The sequence below is a fragment of the Ptychodera flava genome, assembly GCF_041260155.1.
Source record: "Ptychodera flava strain L36383 chromosome 23 unlocalized genomic scaffold, AS_Pfla_20210202 Scaffold_24__1_contigs__length_23054250_pilon, whole genome shotgun sequence".
Lineage (NCBI taxonomy): Eukaryota > Metazoa > Hemichordata > Enteropneusta > Ptychoderidae > Ptychodera > Ptychodera flava.
Window position 1 is genome coordinate 10,179,508 of NW_027248278.1, and position 19,388 is coordinate 10,198,895.

Genomic DNA, 19,388 nt, shown 5'->3' on the forward strand with positions numbered 1-19,388 from the left:
TTTGTTGTTTTAGTACATCAGAATCTCTTATGATTGAGACAGGTCATTGGAACAAATATTATTCCAAGACCAGATAGACAGATAGACTATGTGAGTGTGTGTAGTTTGCAGGCAGTAGAGGACAAGTACCATTTTCTACTCATATGCCAAACGCATGATGACTTGAGAGCTAAATAAATTTCTTCCTATTATTTCAACCCTCCTGTAATGTACAAATTTAAGATACATTTTTCATCCTAAAATACTGCCACATTGAGGAAACTGAGATAATACATGTATATATTTTTTAGAAACAAAACACAATGCTTATCACCAATGCGTAAGCATACCTACAGCATCACAGTAACTTTTTTGTAGTTGTTTTTGCTTACACATATTTCTTTCTACATAAAGTCTTTTTTTCTGGATGTAATTATTGCATTTGACTGGCAATCTGTATTCAACATTACTGTTACTAGTTTTACATATTGACTGGAGGCCATTAAAAAATTGAACTGAACAGTAAATGTAGGATTTAAACCCTACGAAGCATGGGCCCCTGGTTATGACACTCTGGACAATCGTGTGTAGTTCAAAATGGCCTTTAATGTAACTCTCTACCAATGGAGTCTACACAGTCTTAGCACTTGTTACACGTGTTACATGGTACATGCGTTACGAACTGTACGAACGGTATGACACACGGTTCTGAGAAAAAGAATGAAAATACAAATGTGACAAATTCAATTCAAACAAATGAATGAAAAATACATAACAAATATATACTATCATTTCATTTACATTAAATCATCATATCCTTTGCAAGTCTGAAAGTCGACACAACCGTAACTTTGAAATAACAGAGTTCACTGCCACATAGACTGTACAAACATTCTGTCTTCTCATACAACTTGACGGGACACGGACGAATAATTCACTGCTACTGTCTCGCAGTTGAGCGAAATGCCAATATTGAAGTCAAAGGTCTTACTTCAGATGGTGACGCTTTCGGGGCACTTATGAATGAGAATGAACTGAAAGAGAGCAAGCAAAAGTCGCTCTTGCTCTCCAAAAATATCGACAGCAACTATCACAAACTGGTACAACAAAACAAAGAGTGAATTCGCCGACGTGCAGAGCATTTAAATAGTCGCCCACTAGCTGTGTACAGTGCACCTGTACACAGGTGTGCAGCTAATGTGTAAATGCACGACTTGCACTTACAGTAAATACATTTATTAAAATATTTAAAGAGGATTATCATTAGATATCAGCAGATTATGTATCAGCTACTTAAGGGTAGAAATTTGAATTTTTATCACTGCTCAGTGGACGAAGTCTTCTTTTCTGACATAGTTTTTTCAGTTTCATGTTTGGTGAGATGTCAATCACACTGTGAGATGTCAATCACACTGCTCAGAAACTCAAAACTTGTTGGCAGAATGATCAACATGATCTCCCTTCATTTGTTGGCATAATTTATCTTTTGGATCTCAAAGGAATATCTGGTCAAGAATTGCTGTGCTGATTGCAGAGTCCACTGTATACTACAATATGGTTGTATTTGAAATCAATCAATTACTTTGTTGCTCAACAACACACTCAGGGAGTGCGGTAAGGCAAAAATTACAATTAAAGCTCAAAGTTTCATTAAGTCAACCCTTTACCTGCCAATCAGTATCACTTCCACCTGTCAATTCAGTGAAGAGCGGCATTGAGCCAAAACCTGTACTTTCACCCATTGGGCTTGTTCTGCTACCGGTATAGCAGCAGCTGAAGTCGGTAAAAACCTGTTTACAGTATCTGTGTTTTCAGGGGCCTTCAATTGTTCAATTTTTTGTTTAAATGCATCATATGGGACATGTTTTGCTTCACTGGTTTTAACCAATTTGACCTTAAGGTATATATATGAACTCAGCAGCATAATGGTTTAAAGTTGTTTGAGCTGTTGTTTGGACAGGAAGTAATGTATTGAAAATAAATTTCACAAGAAAAATGTTATCCTTCTGAGTAAAGATGTGGATGAATTTCAAGTTTTCATTCAAATCATCAAAACTAGAGTTATACAGTCTTACAGAAGAAGGAATGTCTTGGTGAGCAGGCTTCTTCACAAGGATTTTGTAGGGGATTTTGAGTAATGTATTCATATGTTAAGGATGAACGATCGGTAAAATTAAAAGTAATGTCATTTCTCTAAATTGTCGGTTTTTTGGATTCTCCTTTGTAAGTATTATCAAATGTGTGATAAAATATAGGGGTCACTGCGCTCGTTTTTGAGATACATGACCATGAATTTTGCCATTCATGAGAAAAAATGCCGAGTCTGCATTTTTTCACCAATGCATTTTCTATGGACGAAATAATTCAATGCTGTTTATCTCAAAAGTTAGCGCGGAGACCATATCATTTTATTTGATCACTATTATTTGTTTCTCAAGACTGACCTTTGTGCAAATTTTCATGACAATGACAATAGTAGAAATTGATTTTCCAGCAATTTCAATATAATCCTATGGGAAGTGATAAATTCCACGCGCGCGTACCGCTCGTACATCCTTAATAAACATACAAAGAAATATATTTTCAAAACAAAAGATTATGTAAATTAGATATTGTTATGCAAATTTGTCACCCACATTGTGGAAAACACTGGTGATAGAAAACATTCAGAGAAGAATAACAGGGCCATGAAGGGTGCTAGTATTCACATTGTGTCATTTTGATTTACAGCAGTGGTTTAGCAACTTTTTGTGTGAGGCGAAGCTTGCCCCGCAAAGCTGACAGCAAAAACGCCCGTGGCGTTTCATGTGGCGGTAATAGCTGCACTTCCACTGAGTTTTGATGCCACACAGTTCGCAAACATACAACTTTCGGGCATAATGCTCTTTCATGTGTGTCCAAAGTGTCTTCTCGTGGCCGAAACTTTTGTCGCAAATCGTACATACAAGATTTCTGGTCGAACCTTCCAATGTGTTTGCATATCCCGAAACAGCAGAGTTTGATTGCTCTACATTCAAAGTGTGGTGCTGAGTTGCATGTACCATTTCATTGGTAACAGAGGGTTGAGTGAATAGTTCATTGGCTGTTGAGAACTCTGATGGCTGTTCTGCTTCCCCGGCCACATTCAACGGCAATACCTGTGCTGATTCCCTGGCCACAGGGGATTGATATGACAGTGTAGATGGCAATGTTGCTACTGAGTCCCTATTTACATACACTGTCGTAGTGTTGGATGGCGTGAGAGACTTCTCCTGGCCAACTTTTGACTGAATGCTCTCTTCTGCTGTGTCTCCTTTGCCTTGCATAATTTGTACACTTTTATCAGTTATGGGCTGCACATACAAAACACCTTCTTGGGGCACAGAGCTTGGTACAATAACTTGTGAAAGTTCCAATTCAGACATATTTTCATTTTCTGGCTTTTGTGAAAATCTGCCTCGGGCATCAGCTTGAGAGGAACCTCCATGTTTACCACTGGAGTCACTGAACATAGATGGTTGACTTCCTGGATACTGAGCATTGTGTTTTTGACTGTTATTTCTTATGGAATGCCGACGCATATGTTTCAATCTCCTTTTCCTGGCATGTGTACATCTGTGAGAGATGAGTGCTGATTTACTGTGAAAACATCTTTGACAGGCGTCACATTTAAAACGGTCCCCCATGTGTCTTGTCATGTGGCGATCAAAACTGCTTTTGTGTATTGTACGGGCACCGCAGATTTTACAGACAAGCACTTTTTTCTCGCGGTGCATTTGAACGTGAGTGTATAACGTACTTTGGTGCGCAAAACACCGGTTGCATTCGGTACATTTATAGGGTCGCGGAAGACCATCATGACGGACAGCACGTTTTCTTGCATTTTTGAAAGTGTATTTTCGAAGAGGAACGTGAGTGGATGGGTTTGTGTGAGTTGTTATTTTCTTATCACCAACACTCACTGATTGAATCTGTCCCGAAACATGATTCTCTTCAGTGGAAACAGCTAGCACATCAGAGTCTGTTTCCATACTTGAATCTTCTATTACTGCAGCCTTGCACACTTCAGTAGGTCCCTGAATATTGTCTCCATCATCCTTACTTGAAGGTGCTCCATAACTTTGATCTGCAGCACAGCTAGTTATCAAATCACCACGCACGAAAGCCTCTGCACCCATGTGATAACTATTGCTGTTCCTGTAAGTTCTTTCACTGTCTGGCCTCCACGACACATCTGTACCTGCTAAAGCACTATTACCCATTTCTCTGTGGGTGCTGTCTAGGTGCTCTGGCATTTTGAAAGACAGTGGGTCACCGTGAAACATATTTGCATTGTTCCGTGTGGGTGGTGAAACCTCCATCATATCAGCATTAAGCATATAGGGTCTGCCGTCTGTATCTTCTTCGGCATTTTCAGCCATACTGTGTTGCAGCATGACGCTGCTATTTTCCATTACATCAATTGGGTGAACCATTGATGTTGATTCATTTGAAGTTTCTTGAGAGTTTGCACTGAAGACAGAAGATTGTCCAACATTCTGATTATTGCAGATAAATTCTTGTTCATCTAGCCCCTCAGCTGAGTTCTTTCCAGGCAATGATTTGATGGCATCTTCTTGTGTTGAGACATCACAGTTTACGTTATTCACATTGCACTTGTCATTTACCAAAGTAGTATTTGATATTTTCCTATCAATTAATTTCCTGCCGTGTTTTCGACGCTGCTCAGAGAAAGTCTCTGGGAACGTCGTATTAACCATATGAGCGTTACTTAATAGAGATGGGCCGTAGTGATTTGAGACATCATTGAGCTCAATGGAGGAATCTTCCACAACATGAAACACATTTTCTGAATCTGAATCTGGTTCTGCTTTCACTTGAGGAAAACTCCTCGTATCTTTGCAAATACTGTTTTCCTCAGGGTCAAGTCTTACTTGAGCAACATCACGGCGTTCAGTGCTATCATCTGTACTGGTTTCTCTAAGATCAGCGCTGACACTATACGGACGAGCAGTTGGCTGTGACACATTTACTGTTCTTGATGACTGCAAATCAGGAAAAGTTCTGCCTATAGTTTGGCTGTGTACAGCTGTCTCTGAAGCATACGGTCCCATCTTCACACTCAGTATACCAATTTGGCACAGAAAATTCAGAAGTGTTAATTTCCCTGTGGTAGTAAAAACAAAGGACAGAGAAATTATTTCATCAGTGAGACATAAAAAAAAAATACAATGGTTGTTTTCTGCTGATGTATAGCTCAAATGTAAAGTAATCTTCATCGGAGATCTGAACATGCTATTGGTTACAGGTGACAATATATAAACATTATCAGAATATACTTTTTCCCAAAATACATTACAATGAATGAGAAATTACATAAATCATTTCTTACACATGCACACATGATAGTGATAATATAACCGGTGTTCAACTCACCATTTTCAGAGACCTGGTCATTCTGTAATTGAGATAGTAACATTTGACTTGACTCTTCAAAACACTGACCCAGTTTTGGGATTTTATCTGCACACCTCACTTCTTCCCAGATGTACTGACAATCTGAAAATGTTGATAAGTTATTTACATGATTCTACATTTAAGCAATAATGTACCCCCTCCTGGCCCATAATCAAAAGCAAACTTTGTAGGACATAATGTACGAGGCAAAGCTGAGAAAATTATGGAGTGCAAAGTTTGCTTGAGTCCATTATGGGCCCGGAGGGGGTACATTATTGCTATTATTTTATAGTTTTAGTGATGCCAGTGAATTTGTAGATGTAGAAAACATCTTGGGCCACAACGCTGAATGATCAGGTACCATTATCAGTAATAATTGGGGGGGAGGGGTGATGTCACAAAATTGCTTGGCATTGACAAAGAAAGATATTATGGTGTTTTTGCTAAGGTTGGGGAATAATGATTTTAGAACCCCGGTAATATTTCTGCTGTCCCCTAATCTGATTGCATTGATATACAGGGGGAACCCCAGTAAAGTGACTGGGGAACCCTGGTAACATTTACCAGGGTACCGGCCTTAGCAAAAACACTGTTATAATATAATTCCATATATTGCATTAATTATGCAGATATTTAGGTAAATGACCTCTCAGACAAGAAATCTGTGAAAATCCAATGGACGCGATGGCAGGCTAGCTTGCAATAGAGAGATACAGTCATTTTTGAGGCACATTCTATGATAATTTCATTAATTGTTAGTATTTTTCATCTTTTAATTAGCATCAATCATATCCCTGATCAGCCTGTAACCGCGATAGTACATTGAGGCAGTTTGCTCCAGAACAACTGTAATGGAGGTAAAACTAAATTATTTTAACTCCCCATGGGTAGAAAAACAAACATGACTGCAGCAATTCTTGGCCTCAGCTCTACTCACAAGTATTTGTGGCCTGAGTAGTCTGTTCGATCAATCTTCTGCTCAGTGCTCTGCCCCTGGTGCGACAGTGCGCAAAGCAGTTAGCAGGCGAGCTGACAGCAGACTACCCAGCCTACAAATGCCTGTGGCTCTACTGAGGTATCTTTATCTCTAGCCCTATGAGTTTGGTGAGAGTGTCCAGCTTTGGCTTCGCCGCCTCCCAACTCCGGAGGCGGCGTAGCCAAAGCCGGAGACTCTCGCCAAACTCGTACTAGGGCTACTTTTTATCCCTTGAACATGAACGATATTAAACTACAGGCGTTTTTTAGCTGGGTAGTCAGCGACGGCCAAGTAGATCGATTTTCGTCTTTAGTTGATATGCCATCCACTGTAACCTAAATACTCACAAGGTGTGCAACAGAATCACTGAAACACATAGCTGTGATATCGCAGCAGTACTTGTGGTGTATATCGAACGCGCTCGGGTCATTGGGGTCATCGCAAGTCCTGTCGATGACCCCAATGACCCGAGCGCGTTCGATATACACCACAAGTACTGCTGCGATGATATCACAGCTATCAAACACACGACCTTGTGAGTGTTGCAGTTGCGGGCATATCGACTAAGGGATCGAGCCGAAAATCGATCTACTTCGCAGACTACCCAGCCAAGGAGTGCCTGTGTATTTAACTGCAATCTTAGCTGTCAAGTTATTTAATTATTACAGTTAAAATAATTGCCCACAGTATGAATGAAGGGTTTTTCTCAATCTCAATATGGCTTTTACCCGCCTCCGAGATCCATACCAAAACAAAGCCACAGGCGATATACTGCAGTGTAGTGCAGGTTACGAAGATAACATTTTCCAAGTCTATTGCTGCATCGATCTGAAGTCCAACAAACCCCTTTGTTGTGTCGGGCTATGGACAAAGGGTAAGGCAATCAGGGTCTCTTGTATTACCTGGTAGTTGCAGAGTTGGCGACGACCGGGACTGATCAGCCAATTCAGAATTAGTGTCAATCATTGTTGGGTTAAACGCGATCTCTACAGTCCTGCACACGCGAAAGGAGATGTCTTCCTGATTATCCATATTCGCACCAGATATCGCTACAGCAACAGCTGTGGTTCCGTCAAATCAATCAGACGATGCGACACCGGTGATGGCGAGGCAGTGCCCTCGTCAATTCCTTACGATCGTCGACTGGAGATAGATTTTGTAGGTCAATTCTCCGAAGTGCATCATGGTCGTAAGCTGAACGGCATCACGATAGAGGGCGTGTGTGGTTGGGGAACTGCGTTTGTCTACCCACGTCAAAAAAACACTACCGTATTTGATAAAAATACCAACATCAAAAGAATAGCAATTGCAGGAATTGAAAATAATAGCAATGCAATATCGGACATTTTATACTGTGTCACTTCCTTTTTAAAGTACAGAGTTTGAAATATATGAAATTCAGGTACTCAGGATGGGATTCAAGTTACGCTCCAATTAATACATTATATTTCACTTATAAGATGATGAACAAAGCTGAGGATTTTATCAGAAAGTTTTCAAGCCTTGTAAGACTTGAAGGAGAAGGATGAGTCTTGAATGCATTCATATGATGATATGATTTTATTGATCTCTTTCCTTCTCGATTTGCTAATTAAATGACTAATTTTTTCAGACAAGGTATTTTGCATTGTAATGTACCTTTTTTTATTTGCCATTTTGTTGGAATATTGTTATCTTTTTTCAAAAAATTATCCCATGCAGAATTGACGCATAAAGATTAAATAGTTCTGGAAATTTAGTATGGTCAATAAATTTAGAGCTTTAAGCAACAAATTGAAACTATATTTGCAAATACCGTTACGTTAAAAGTTTTAAACTTCATCACATCGAGGGCATTACCAAAAATTAACTGTTTACAAACTACATTTCTGTGAAGCAGTGGATGGTGAGAATGTACTTGGTTTAAAGTAGTATGTGCCCCAAAAGTGAAATATTTAAACTTTTGCTCAAACTTTTCACAAGGAAAGTTTCAACCATTCTCTTTCAAAATCAAGATTAAAAATTGGGGCTCACAGTGCAAATTCATGAACCAGAGAAACAAACCAATATTTGAAAATCAAAATGGCTGCCATCTCTGTGTTAACTCAATGGAGAAAAATGAAATTTTCAATTTTCAAAAAACTAAGACAATGAAATGTTTTTTTACACCAAGAGCTTTAAAATAAACCCCCTTAAATGGTAGATCAGAAAAGAATCATAAAAGTTTAAGAATCTGGGTATCTGTCTCTGTGGCGTATTCCACCTTAACTGTAACACAGCAATGCTATAGATTTGTTTATATCAACCCACAATTCATTAGCACTGTGCGAATTACTAATAAGTTATAGGCGGATTTCTTTGTATTGCTAGTATGGCTAGGTTTTTCCTGTGCAAAGCCTGTATCAGAAATGCTCTTGAATGAATGAGTCAACTGAACCCCTCATTCCCACATACAGAATTGCATTAACACCACCGACTACACCTTATGTTAATTTTATCCGAAATTATATTATAGCTTTGTCAGTACCACACAGTACTAGAGATTGCCCATAATGTATCATGATTTGTACCAATTTAGATTCCCCTGTGAAGTCTACCATGTCCCCAATGTGTAGACAAAGTCCTGGACTAGTTGTAACAATTCTGAAAATGTACTTTTGAGCACACTTTTCTTTTCTAATTCCCATTTTAGAGGATTAAGAAAATTGTCCTTGATTGAGAAAGGAGATAGGATTTTTGTATATTTTTTACTGATTGTGTCCTTAGCCATACAGAATAAAGTGATAGAAAGTAGAAGAGAAAGGATTTTTGTAAATTTTTTACTGATTGTGTCCTTAGCCATACAGAATAAAGTGATGGAAAGTAAGGAGAATAGTTGCACCTGTTTTATGAAACAAAAGGATATTGATTTTTTTCCAAATAGAAAAGACAAAACAAATGTACATGCTAACTGTTTTCGAAGAATGACCCCTTCAGTTGGTCATAACTTGCTTCCCAAAACTGTGACATTTGTAGTACCTGCAGAATGTGACTTTTATGGTTATTTAATGGTTTCTTTGAAATTTATACCACAATATTTCAACGTACTTTTAATAAATATAATTAATCAATTATCTTGAGACTTCAAATTATTGCTTTTATACAGAACTGAAAAAGTTATAAGAAAACTAAAGTAGTTGGTACAAATCAAACAGCATTGTGGGTAATTTATTGTACTGTGTGCCAGTGAATTTGTGACATCATCCCCTCAGATTATTACTGATAATGTATCTGATTATCCAGTATTGTGGCCCCAGATGTTTTCTACATCTACAAATTCACTGGCATTGCCAAAACTCTAAAATAATACCAATAATGTACCCCCTCCCAGCCCATAATGGACTCGAGCAAACTTTGCACTCCATAATTAATCGGCTTTGCCTCATACATTGTGTCTTGCAAAGTTTGCTTTCGTCCATTATGGGCTGAGAGGGGGTACATCATTGCTCAAGTAAAATGAAACACAGATCTGACTCATGGAGTTCGCAATTTTTTATTTTAATCACATCAGACTGAGAGAGACCAAGAGCTATTAAAAAATCCATTTGTTTGATCTTACAAAAGAGGAATTTTGACAAATAAACTGTCAAAGTCAGGAGTTGAAAGTTTCAAAGAAAACCTGTGAATCCATGCTGCAATCAAGAATCCTTTACATATGAGTAAGATTTTAGTGCAAAATATTAAAGCATGCACTGTGATTGGATAATCAAGAACACCTGCATATGAATTATATTTGCATATTAAATTTGCATGCAAGGTATTCATGCATGAGTTGTGATGGGATAATTATGAACATCTACATAATAGATAAGATTTGCATGCAAAATATTCCTGCCAGAATTGTGAACAGGTAATCATGAATATCTACAGGTATCTACATTTGAATGAGATTTGCATATAAATATGTAGGAATTCTGACATAGGAATAAATTTGCATGATGCAAAGTGTTTATGCATGTTTTGTGATTGGATAATAATGTTTTATTATGCACACTTTTGTACCTACACTGTCAACAAAATATGATGAAAATGAGGATCTAGGCTGCTGTTTAATAAATTATAGCAACTTTTATGGATGTACATTGATTCCTGTGGAAGAAACTTTCTCAAAGTTGTTGATAAAATCACACTCAGATGTTTTGTGGCCGTTGCTGTTGTGAGACCAATCCAAATCTCAATACCAATAGGGCATTGTGGATCTGTTTATTTGGAAATGGGGGTGAACAGGTAAAATCCATGGGTCATTAGTTCGCCAGACATACGTGAGGGAGTTGCAGTGATGACATGTCCCAGGTGTGTGTGAGGTGTACACATTCACATGGAAAGTAGGATAGCCTGGATGTTCGACATTTTCAAAAATATACCTGCTTTCTCATGCCATGTAGTTATTACATCTAGATTTCTGGTAATATTTCATTTTTTGAGTTACCAGAAAAATCACAGATTTTAGATTTTTGCTACAAAGGGAGTTGATTTTCACCTTCGTCTGAAAATGATGGCTGTTTCTACTTCACTCACATTTTTTGTTTTAAAGCCTAAGATGATGGCATGTATCACTAGTACCATTGAGAGCTCGTGAAATTATTCTCAGTTGATGACACCACGTCTTCACATACGATCAGTATATGCCATGGACCTGCGAGTATTGAGATTTAGCTCAAATTTTTGGAAAACTAGATGGCCCTCCAAATGTGTCTTTACATCAAATGGCTTTAATCTGCCTACTCAAAAATGACATATTCATTCACTATCACAAATGCATTATGTGAAAAATGCATTATGGGAACAAAGAAGTGTCCAAAGAACATGAGCAAAACCGACAGTTCTAGAGAGCGCCCTCTGGAGCTCTCTGGAACTAATTACCAAAGCCTTTCATGACACACTTCCAACAACATGCTTGCTCATGTGAATTCCGAGTAGTTTCTCGCGACTAAACATCTTCGAACAAATTTCACACTTGTAGTTCTTTTCTCTGATGTGCGCCTTCCTGTGAGCGATGAGCACAGCTTTATTTTGGAATGATTTTCCGCAGGTCTTGCATTGAAAAGATTCTCCAATGTGTTTGGCTAAGTGGCGGGCTAAGTTGCTCTTGTACTTGCTTCTCGCACCGCAGATGTTACACACGTACAGTTTTTTATCCTGGTGTATTTTCATGTGGAAAGTCAGGCTTCGTTTGTGCACAAAGCGCTTGCCGCACTCACCGCAGACAAACTGTCTCGCGAGACCGTCGTCGCGAAAGGCCTGCCTACTCCACTGCCTGACAGGATACTTTCCGAAATGAACAGCCGAGTCAAGATTGTTCAACGCTGGTGCGTGTATATTGCCACTGTCGAATGGCGTTTGATTCTGCTCAGAAATGAGGTCATTTTCATCGGTTGTAGGAAGCACAACGGTAGTATCCCTGTCAAGTCTAATATGGTTTGATGTATCTCGACTGCGGTTCTGCTGCGACGTGATTTTGTGTCTTCTGGAAGATGAGTTGCCTTTAGCATTGGCTCCCGGATCACTACTGCGGTCAGCATTGCTACTGCTTGCTGCAATGGTGTTGCTGTGCAGTGGAGTTTTATTATTCATGTAGGTAATGTCATCGTAAAGTGTCATCGTTGCAGAGGGAGGGTGTAGTTTTGAGGTCATCGCCGTCATGAGACCAATCCCAATGTCCGTACCATGTGTAAATCTTGTCGCATTTACACCAGGAGGGCTGCTATCAATGTATGGCGTTACTTCAGCACAATTTTGGCGACCTGCTATCGCTGTGTTGTTGATAAATGTTGCAGGGTCCTCAGGCGAACTGTGCTGCTGTACCACGGTCGTGCTTTCGTTCAAAGATACTGGATGCGGTGCTACGATATATCCTGAACTTGTGTCACAATCCATGTCACTATACACAGGTGCTTGTGCCATGACCTCTTCACTGTATTCCGCCTGAAATCTTCCGCTGCTATCCTGAGCATGTGAAGACAGCGCATCAAAGTTCGCGGTTTCTTTACCGCATGAGCTTAACGGATTCGGAAATGGTTCTGCCTGACTGGTACGGCTATTTTCTGATTCATGTTTTCGCCTGCTCTGTGATAATCTGGCATTTTTCCTCATCGGCTCCGAAAGGCTGAATATTTTCTGCTGAATGGTATTCACAACAACTTCATCACGTTCTGTACATTGCTTGTCTTGTTGAACTCTGATCCCTGCTGAATCCTCATTCCAGACATTGAATACATTTTCAGAATCTGAATCATTTTCAGCTTTGATCTCAAGCGTCTCTGTTCGACTTTCAGGAATATTATCATCGTTTATGTCGGTCTGCTCTACAGCAAGAATGGTGGTTGCCTTAGCAACCAGCATATCTTCATCAATGATAGTTTCTCCATCACTCCTGTATATACAGTTTTGTGAAGATGAATTGCATGCCGTACCTTTCCGTTTCTTTGAAGAATTTCTCTGCAGATTCAGATTGTCCACTTTTCTTTCACCAGATTTTCTGTTCATGTAGGGAACCATATTCACGCTGATGGCACCAATTTGGCAAAGAAAATTCAAAATTGTTGACTTCCCTAGAAAGACAGAAAGGAGAACACAAAAACTGTATTCATGCAACCATCTGTATACATGTGTGGTGTGTGTGTGTGTGTGTGTGTGTGTGTGTGTGTGTGTGGATGTATGTGTGTGTACATGATGCATGCCACATATAAATAAACACATCTACCGTACATTATCAGTAAGTCTCTTGAACCAGTTCCAACACACAAATACTAATAGCCTGTTCTATGCTTTAAAGGGAGGGTGTCGTCGGAACTGCGAGTGTGCAACTTTCTTATTTACAAACTGTATTTCATGCATGATATCAAAATACATCACATCAACATAGCTGCGACATGAATTTTATGAGATTCATTGTTAACAAATATGTTTTAATTTTCATCTATCGCCAATGTACCCTAGATAAATCATAAAGTGTTTACGTCGGTCACAGGGGTCCCTGGTAACCTTTGAGCAGAGTACTAGTTCCAACAACACCCTTCCTTTAAGTTACTGTGGCTTGTACAACAGAAAGTCTTCACACTTCTGCTCAAACATTCTTCCTGCCTTAAGGGTACATATTTCCTTGTTTGGGCTATAATGTTTTTATTACATGCCTCTCTTCCATAGTTTTCACGCCACATCTTTATTTGCGAATGAAAATCATACGCTTAATTTCAATGTTAGACAAAAATCTTTTATATAGAATGATTTTTGTCCTTGAACGGCACACTGATATATTTAAATCAATGATATGAGGTTTATCGATTTTTCCGTTCATAATTTTCTAAAAACTTGATTTCCTATTTAAAACATGTAACTTGGACATTTTTAAATCCCAAAGTTGTCCAGTTGAAAATAGCTCCGGTTCACTTTCAGTCAGGCGATGACTATGTGGCCAGAGTGTGACGCCATCAACAAGTTATCATTGAATCCTATGGAGCATGTGATGTTTGGTACACAAGGCACAAAAAATAGGGAAAATCTTCATTCACTCCACTGGATTCAATGTCCACACAGGCCACAATAAACTCTATTTCATATATGCGTACCTGGGTTAATAAGAATGTCACAGATACGTATAACTCACCATGTTCAGAGACCTGGTCATTCTGTAATTGAGATAGTAACAGTTGACTTGACTCTTCAAAGTGTTGACTCAGTTTTTGAATTTTATCTGCATATTGCACTTCTTCCCAGATGTACTGACAGTCTGAAAAGAGAAACCAGCATTATTATCTTCATTCTGGACCTTGGGTCAGGGTGATGAACTTGAAGTTTAAGTAAAGCCATTTGAAACAATCCTGTATCTGTCTTTACCAAATGCAATATGAGTGTGTTCAAGAATAGAAATTGAATGATCAGACGTGAAGACTGAAGTCCAGTTGAACACTGTGTATTGTCTGTTTATTACTAAAGACAGAATGAATCTAGTGTTTTGTGTGTAATATGTGTGTGTGGTTTTTGCAATACATTTAATAAATGAAAATATTTAATTGAGAATTTTTTTTGACATGTATATCCCTTTTCCTGCCAGACAGTAATAACTGTATTACTTCTCCATCAGCCAAGTCAGTAAAAGCGGTATTGAGCCAAAACATGACGTATTTTCACCCACTTGGCTTGGTATGTTATAGCATCTTTTGTCCAAAAAAAATTAAGTTTACAGTATTATGTTTTCAACAGCCTTCAAATGTACAGTATTATGTTAAAATAAATCATATGGAATACGTTGTGTTTCATTAATTTTAATCATCTTGTCCTGGTGGTGAAATATGGACTTGGCAGGAAAAGGGATATTCTTGTTTGATCCCTTTGGTCAAATAAAACATATTTGTTGTGGTGGTGATGATGATGACAATGATGATGACGATAATGATGATATGCTAATGATGATGATCATGATGATATCGTCGACAGTGAATACATACTGGGACCCGTTACCCTGTCAGTGCCGTTCAATGGAGCTCGAGGTTTTACTGTGTGCCTAGGGTTGTGTTAGGAAGTTTTACCGTCCGACCAACAACCCAGGGCAAAACCTCGACGGTCCTAAGTACCACACCTGGTGGGCATCTCTAATAAATACCGATATTATAGGCCTGGACTTCACGAAACCTCCGGTTCAATTACCATTGGAGGTTGAAATGAGAGCTTTCCCTTCAAGTTCTACCTCCTAATTCATACAAACCTACCTTGGAGCGGAATGGGGTAATTCCCAGGCACTTCGACTCCATAGTCGTACTCAGAGTTAAAGACTATTTTCACAGTCCTGCACAAACGAAAAGAAATATCTTCCAAGTTGTCCATTACAGTAACAGACGTCAACTCCAAAACAAAACCCGCACTGTCGCTCCTCAGCGATATTGTTATTGCACTGTACAGTGGGAGCACCGCACAGCGCCACCAGGTCAAGCCTGCTGACTGGGTCATGACCTTTTTGCGAGGCTGAAGTTAGACACGGCTTCGGTTTCGGATTCAATTATATACCCTCCATATTTCATGCGAAATAACTTGTTTGCAATATCAAATAACTTCTGTACGATATCAAATAACTTTTGTGCGATATCAAGGGATAGGTTTTCATTACATGTCCTTTTATTGCATATTTTCTCCAGATATTCATTGTTTCTTTCATTACATTTGGGTGGGATTCACTAATTTAGGAAAAAAAACAACACTTTTCGAAAGGAAATTCTGACAATTGCCTATAAAAGTGCACTTTTCATCAAAGGGCCTAAAGACTCAAAAAACAAAAAAGTGAACCAAAAAAAACCCAGCAAACAATCAGATGAGAAACATAGAAACCTAAGGACAAAATCAATAGAAGTCGTACAAACAAATACAAAAATAAATAAAAACCCAACAAAAAGTCACAGATTCACTGGAAAAAAAAAAACTTTTGCAAATGTACACCTGTAAGTAGAACAATTGTGAGACTTCTGATCAATACACATCATCACCTTGTTAGATATCCTCTCTCTATTTTGAAGATATCAAATATTAATGGACATTAATTTATTTTTGGATACAAGCTAAAACAGTTTTCCCAGCATTGGCGACCAAAACGTTACAACCTCAAAAAGTTTGTTTGTTGGTTAGTACTGCAAAAGGTCATTCATTTTTGGTAATTGTTATGGATATTATACTGGTCAAAGGGCATGAACTTGTCAATGATATTTAAGTTCAACATATATGACTGTGAAAACTTTGGATCCTCCAAAACGCTGCTCAATGAAAATCTACTTTTATTCCTTTCACTGCTATATATACCAAGAAAGTTTGATAAGTTATACGGTGTACATTTCCAATAAGCTATTGGAAAGTACTTATATCTTTATATGCAAGATAAAAAAACTCTCCAGTAGATTTTATGGTCTTCATCGGCGTATTCTGTTTATTGTCTGGTATTTTGCAAGATTATAAAGAAACACCAAATATGTTGTAGATTTGTTTTGACATCTAGTCAACATGAAACATGGTTTGCGTGGACTCTATGTATTGTTACTCCCACGGCATTCGTCGTGTCGAGATGCAACAACAAACATCTGACAAACAAGTTTCAACCCAATCTGGCCTGAGTGGTTATAGAACTGTAGCAATTTGCAGGATTTTGCCCTCTTTGACCTTATTTGCATATCTTTGACACAAACTTGTTCATTTGAACAAAGTCACATCTCCAACCCTTGTTGCCCCTGTACACAAAAATACTGGGATGGTGGGTGCAATGTGGTCTTTGAGTTTTTGATGTGGACAGACATACATGGATACTACATAGATCATACATACTACATACATACATTCATCACAACATACATAAATACATGCAACAGACTGCTACAAACATACTTACAATACATACAGACATACAGATGTCACCGACCTACCATACAAGCTCTCCTTGGTATATATACATAGACCAAATGTGAGCTAAAAATTGAATAACAAAAGCAGAAATTATCAGCATCTTTACATCTCTTCTTCATCCTATTGCTGGTTTCTGTCGATATTGAACCATGTGAATCGCAATCAACAAGAAGTTGGAAAATGAAGGATATACACTTTAAGCAGGACAGGTATTCTTTGACATGTAACTTTATTTCTTGCAATAAAGTTTCAACATGAAAGCTACAAACTACTCAAAGGATATTGTATGCATTATCTTCTGACAGAAACAACATTTAAATAGTGTTTGTGAAAAAGTCATAAATAAAGTTAAACCACATGCATATAAAATCATTTTTTCATTACGACAGCTAATCTTTGAAAGTTTGATAAAATAACCTACAACTGCACTACAGCTATTGAGGGCTCTAAATTTTATTCAACTTCAGATTCTAGCATTAAAGGTATACAGTCACCTGTAATCTAAATATGCCCATCTCTGTTCAAAGAGGCGTTCTTTGGTATTCAAAATGCCCATGTGAGGGCACTGTTTTTAAAAAGCGGCCACCCGCTTAAAATCTGTGATTGGTTAGATTTTCTCTTTCCATGGTAACTGTGGCAAAATTGGAACAGGTGACAGTATACCTTTAATCACAAGTAGAATTTACAACGATGTTTGAGCTCATGCTAGCGTTTGAAATATTCTTAAAATACCCATGAAGAGTTCCATATTTATGGCCTGCATTGCTACACAGAAGAAGCATGACACATTGTGTCAGGAGATTTCAAACCTGAGAGGAAAAGTGGACTTGCCTATTAAAAATGGTTTTCAGAGAGAATGACTCAAAAATCATAGGAGAAAAATACATGATACTATGCAAAGTGTGCCGATATCAGTGCATGTCCCCCGCAGGAAAAAAAATTCTGAATCAGTTGACAACACTTAAGAGCTTTAAAAAGGATTGATACAGACAAAATGGTACAATCATGAGAAAATTCAGCAGGACAAAATAATCCACAAAACAACACCTGTTTAAAGCAGGAATTTTGAATCCCACAGCCGGCCGGAAGTGGGCATCTGCTCCGCCTTTCATTTGAATGTAGCCATAATGTTAGCCTAGACCCTCTTTCTTCGCTTTGGCCTTCATGCCTCCTGACCACATTTAAAATGACGTAAAACATTTGAATTTACATGCCACTTTTGGGTTAATCATCATACCTTGTTAGTATTGCATTGTTTGTTTCATGAGAATGTTACACATCACCGTATTTTCTGGAGGTAGTGACAGTGTTGTGAGGTATAATTATACTACCACAGCATAGAGTGTGGCACAGAAGATTTACAGACTGGCCTTTCAATTTTGTATTGTAGCTGCATGATGTTTGGGGGAAACATAAGCCTTCGGTACTAGTCTGTCGATAAAAGTGTTGAATTCATACGTATGAATTCATAGGTACAGCACTTACCCATGACATTTGCTATGTCAATATTTTAGGCAAATAATATGAAAGTTTGAAAACATGGCTGCTTATTTACCTTGTTTACTGCTCCAGTGACAACTCAATTTATACAGTTAAAATATAAAGTGACGACACACACCACTAGACACTTTGCCATTCACATTCCAACATATAAGTAGGGTGGCCAAAGTTTAGCTAAAATGTTGCGACATTATACGCAACTCACGCACACTGAAAGTGAAATTTGATTTTCGTGAAATTTTAAACGCCATTTTTTCTGAAAATAAGTAGCTCAGTTACCGAAAAAATGGATATTTCCAATTAAAATCGATGTATGAGGCAGGTTTCATTAAAAAACTGAAGAAAAAACGATAGAAATATAGTGTTTTTCCTCTCCAAAAATGCCACTTTGTACTGACCGGCCACAGCGCTCGAGCGGTCGCCGCTCATGGCACGCACTTCTGAATCCAGTCAATACCTATTTCGCAACGGAACTGCTTTCGGGCCCTGTGCACGCTGTCATAGAACTGTGAAACTTGGCCAGGAAGTGGCAGACCATCCCATTTACATGTAGTGGTGAGGTAAAATGAGTACGGTAAATTCGGTGTAGATTTTTCCCATTTAGATACATATTTTTGTCATAAAACTTGTAGCATGCTCTTTTTAAACATCATTCCAACATTTCTGTGAAATATGACGAAAATCTGTCCACGAGCACAAGTACGAATCATAAAAACAAAATCGTGTTCATTCATAGACCTCAGTACAGTGTGACTCAAGATGGCGGCGGAAGGCAGTCACACTGACACACCATTGACAGCCTGCCTGAGGCTGAAGTTAGGGACAGCTATTTCTTACAATTTCATGGCTGAAAATGAACTGCATTAAAAGACAATTGGCAGTTTAAATTGATTTGTTAGAATTGAGTGTTATTAAATAACATTGTGAAAAATTTCATTGTATTGTGAGCTCTAGTTTTTAAGTTGTGTGAATTCAAAATTCATAAAAACATAAAAATCCATCCATTTTTCGATGGTACGGTGCCGCCGCAATTTTGACTAAGTCAGACAAAATATTTTCAATTTTCAACACTCACAGTTTCAAAATCCAAGACTGTGCA

General features: G+C 38.3%; 2 protein-coding genes across 3 annotated transcripts; both read right to left on the bottom strand.

Moving 5' to 3' along the window:
- Positions 1-2,591: 2,591 nt before the first annotated feature.
- On the bottom strand, positions 2,592-7,560 carry LOC139124594 (zinc finger protein 629-like). Its single transcript, XM_070690728.1, has 3 exons — positions 7,294-7,560; positions 5,395-5,517; positions 2,592-5,125 (listed from the first exon to the last, which is right to left on the bottom strand). The coding sequence occupies exons 1-3, from the start codon at positions 7,421-7,423 to the stop codon at positions 2,694-2,696; spliced, it is 2,685 nt and encodes an 894-aa protein (XP_070546829.1). The 5' UTR covers positions 7,424-7,560; the 3' UTR covers positions 2,592-2,693.
- A 2,326-nt stretch (positions 7,561-9,886) lies between these two features.
- On the bottom strand, positions 9,887-15,334 carry LOC139124597 (uncharacterized). Of its 2 annotated transcripts, XR_011549973.1 has the most exons (4): positions 15,118-15,334; positions 14,016-14,138; positions 10,890-12,960; positions 9,887-10,323 (listed from the first exon to the last, which is right to left on the bottom strand). XR_011549973.1 is itself a non-coding variant. In XM_070690730.1 (3 exons), exons 1-3 carry the CDS (start codon positions 15,230-15,232, stop codon positions 11,282-11,284), a joined length of 1,917 nt encoding a protein of 638 aa, XP_070546831.1. In that variant the 5' UTR covers positions 15,233-15,334; the 3' UTR covers positions 10,414-11,281. The 2 variants fall into 2 exon arrangements, 1 of the variants encoding a protein (XP_070546831.1); XM_070690730.1 differs by lacking the exon at positions 9,887-10,323 and having other exon boundaries at positions 10,414-12,960.
- Positions 15,335-19,388: the final 4,054 nt, after the last annotated feature.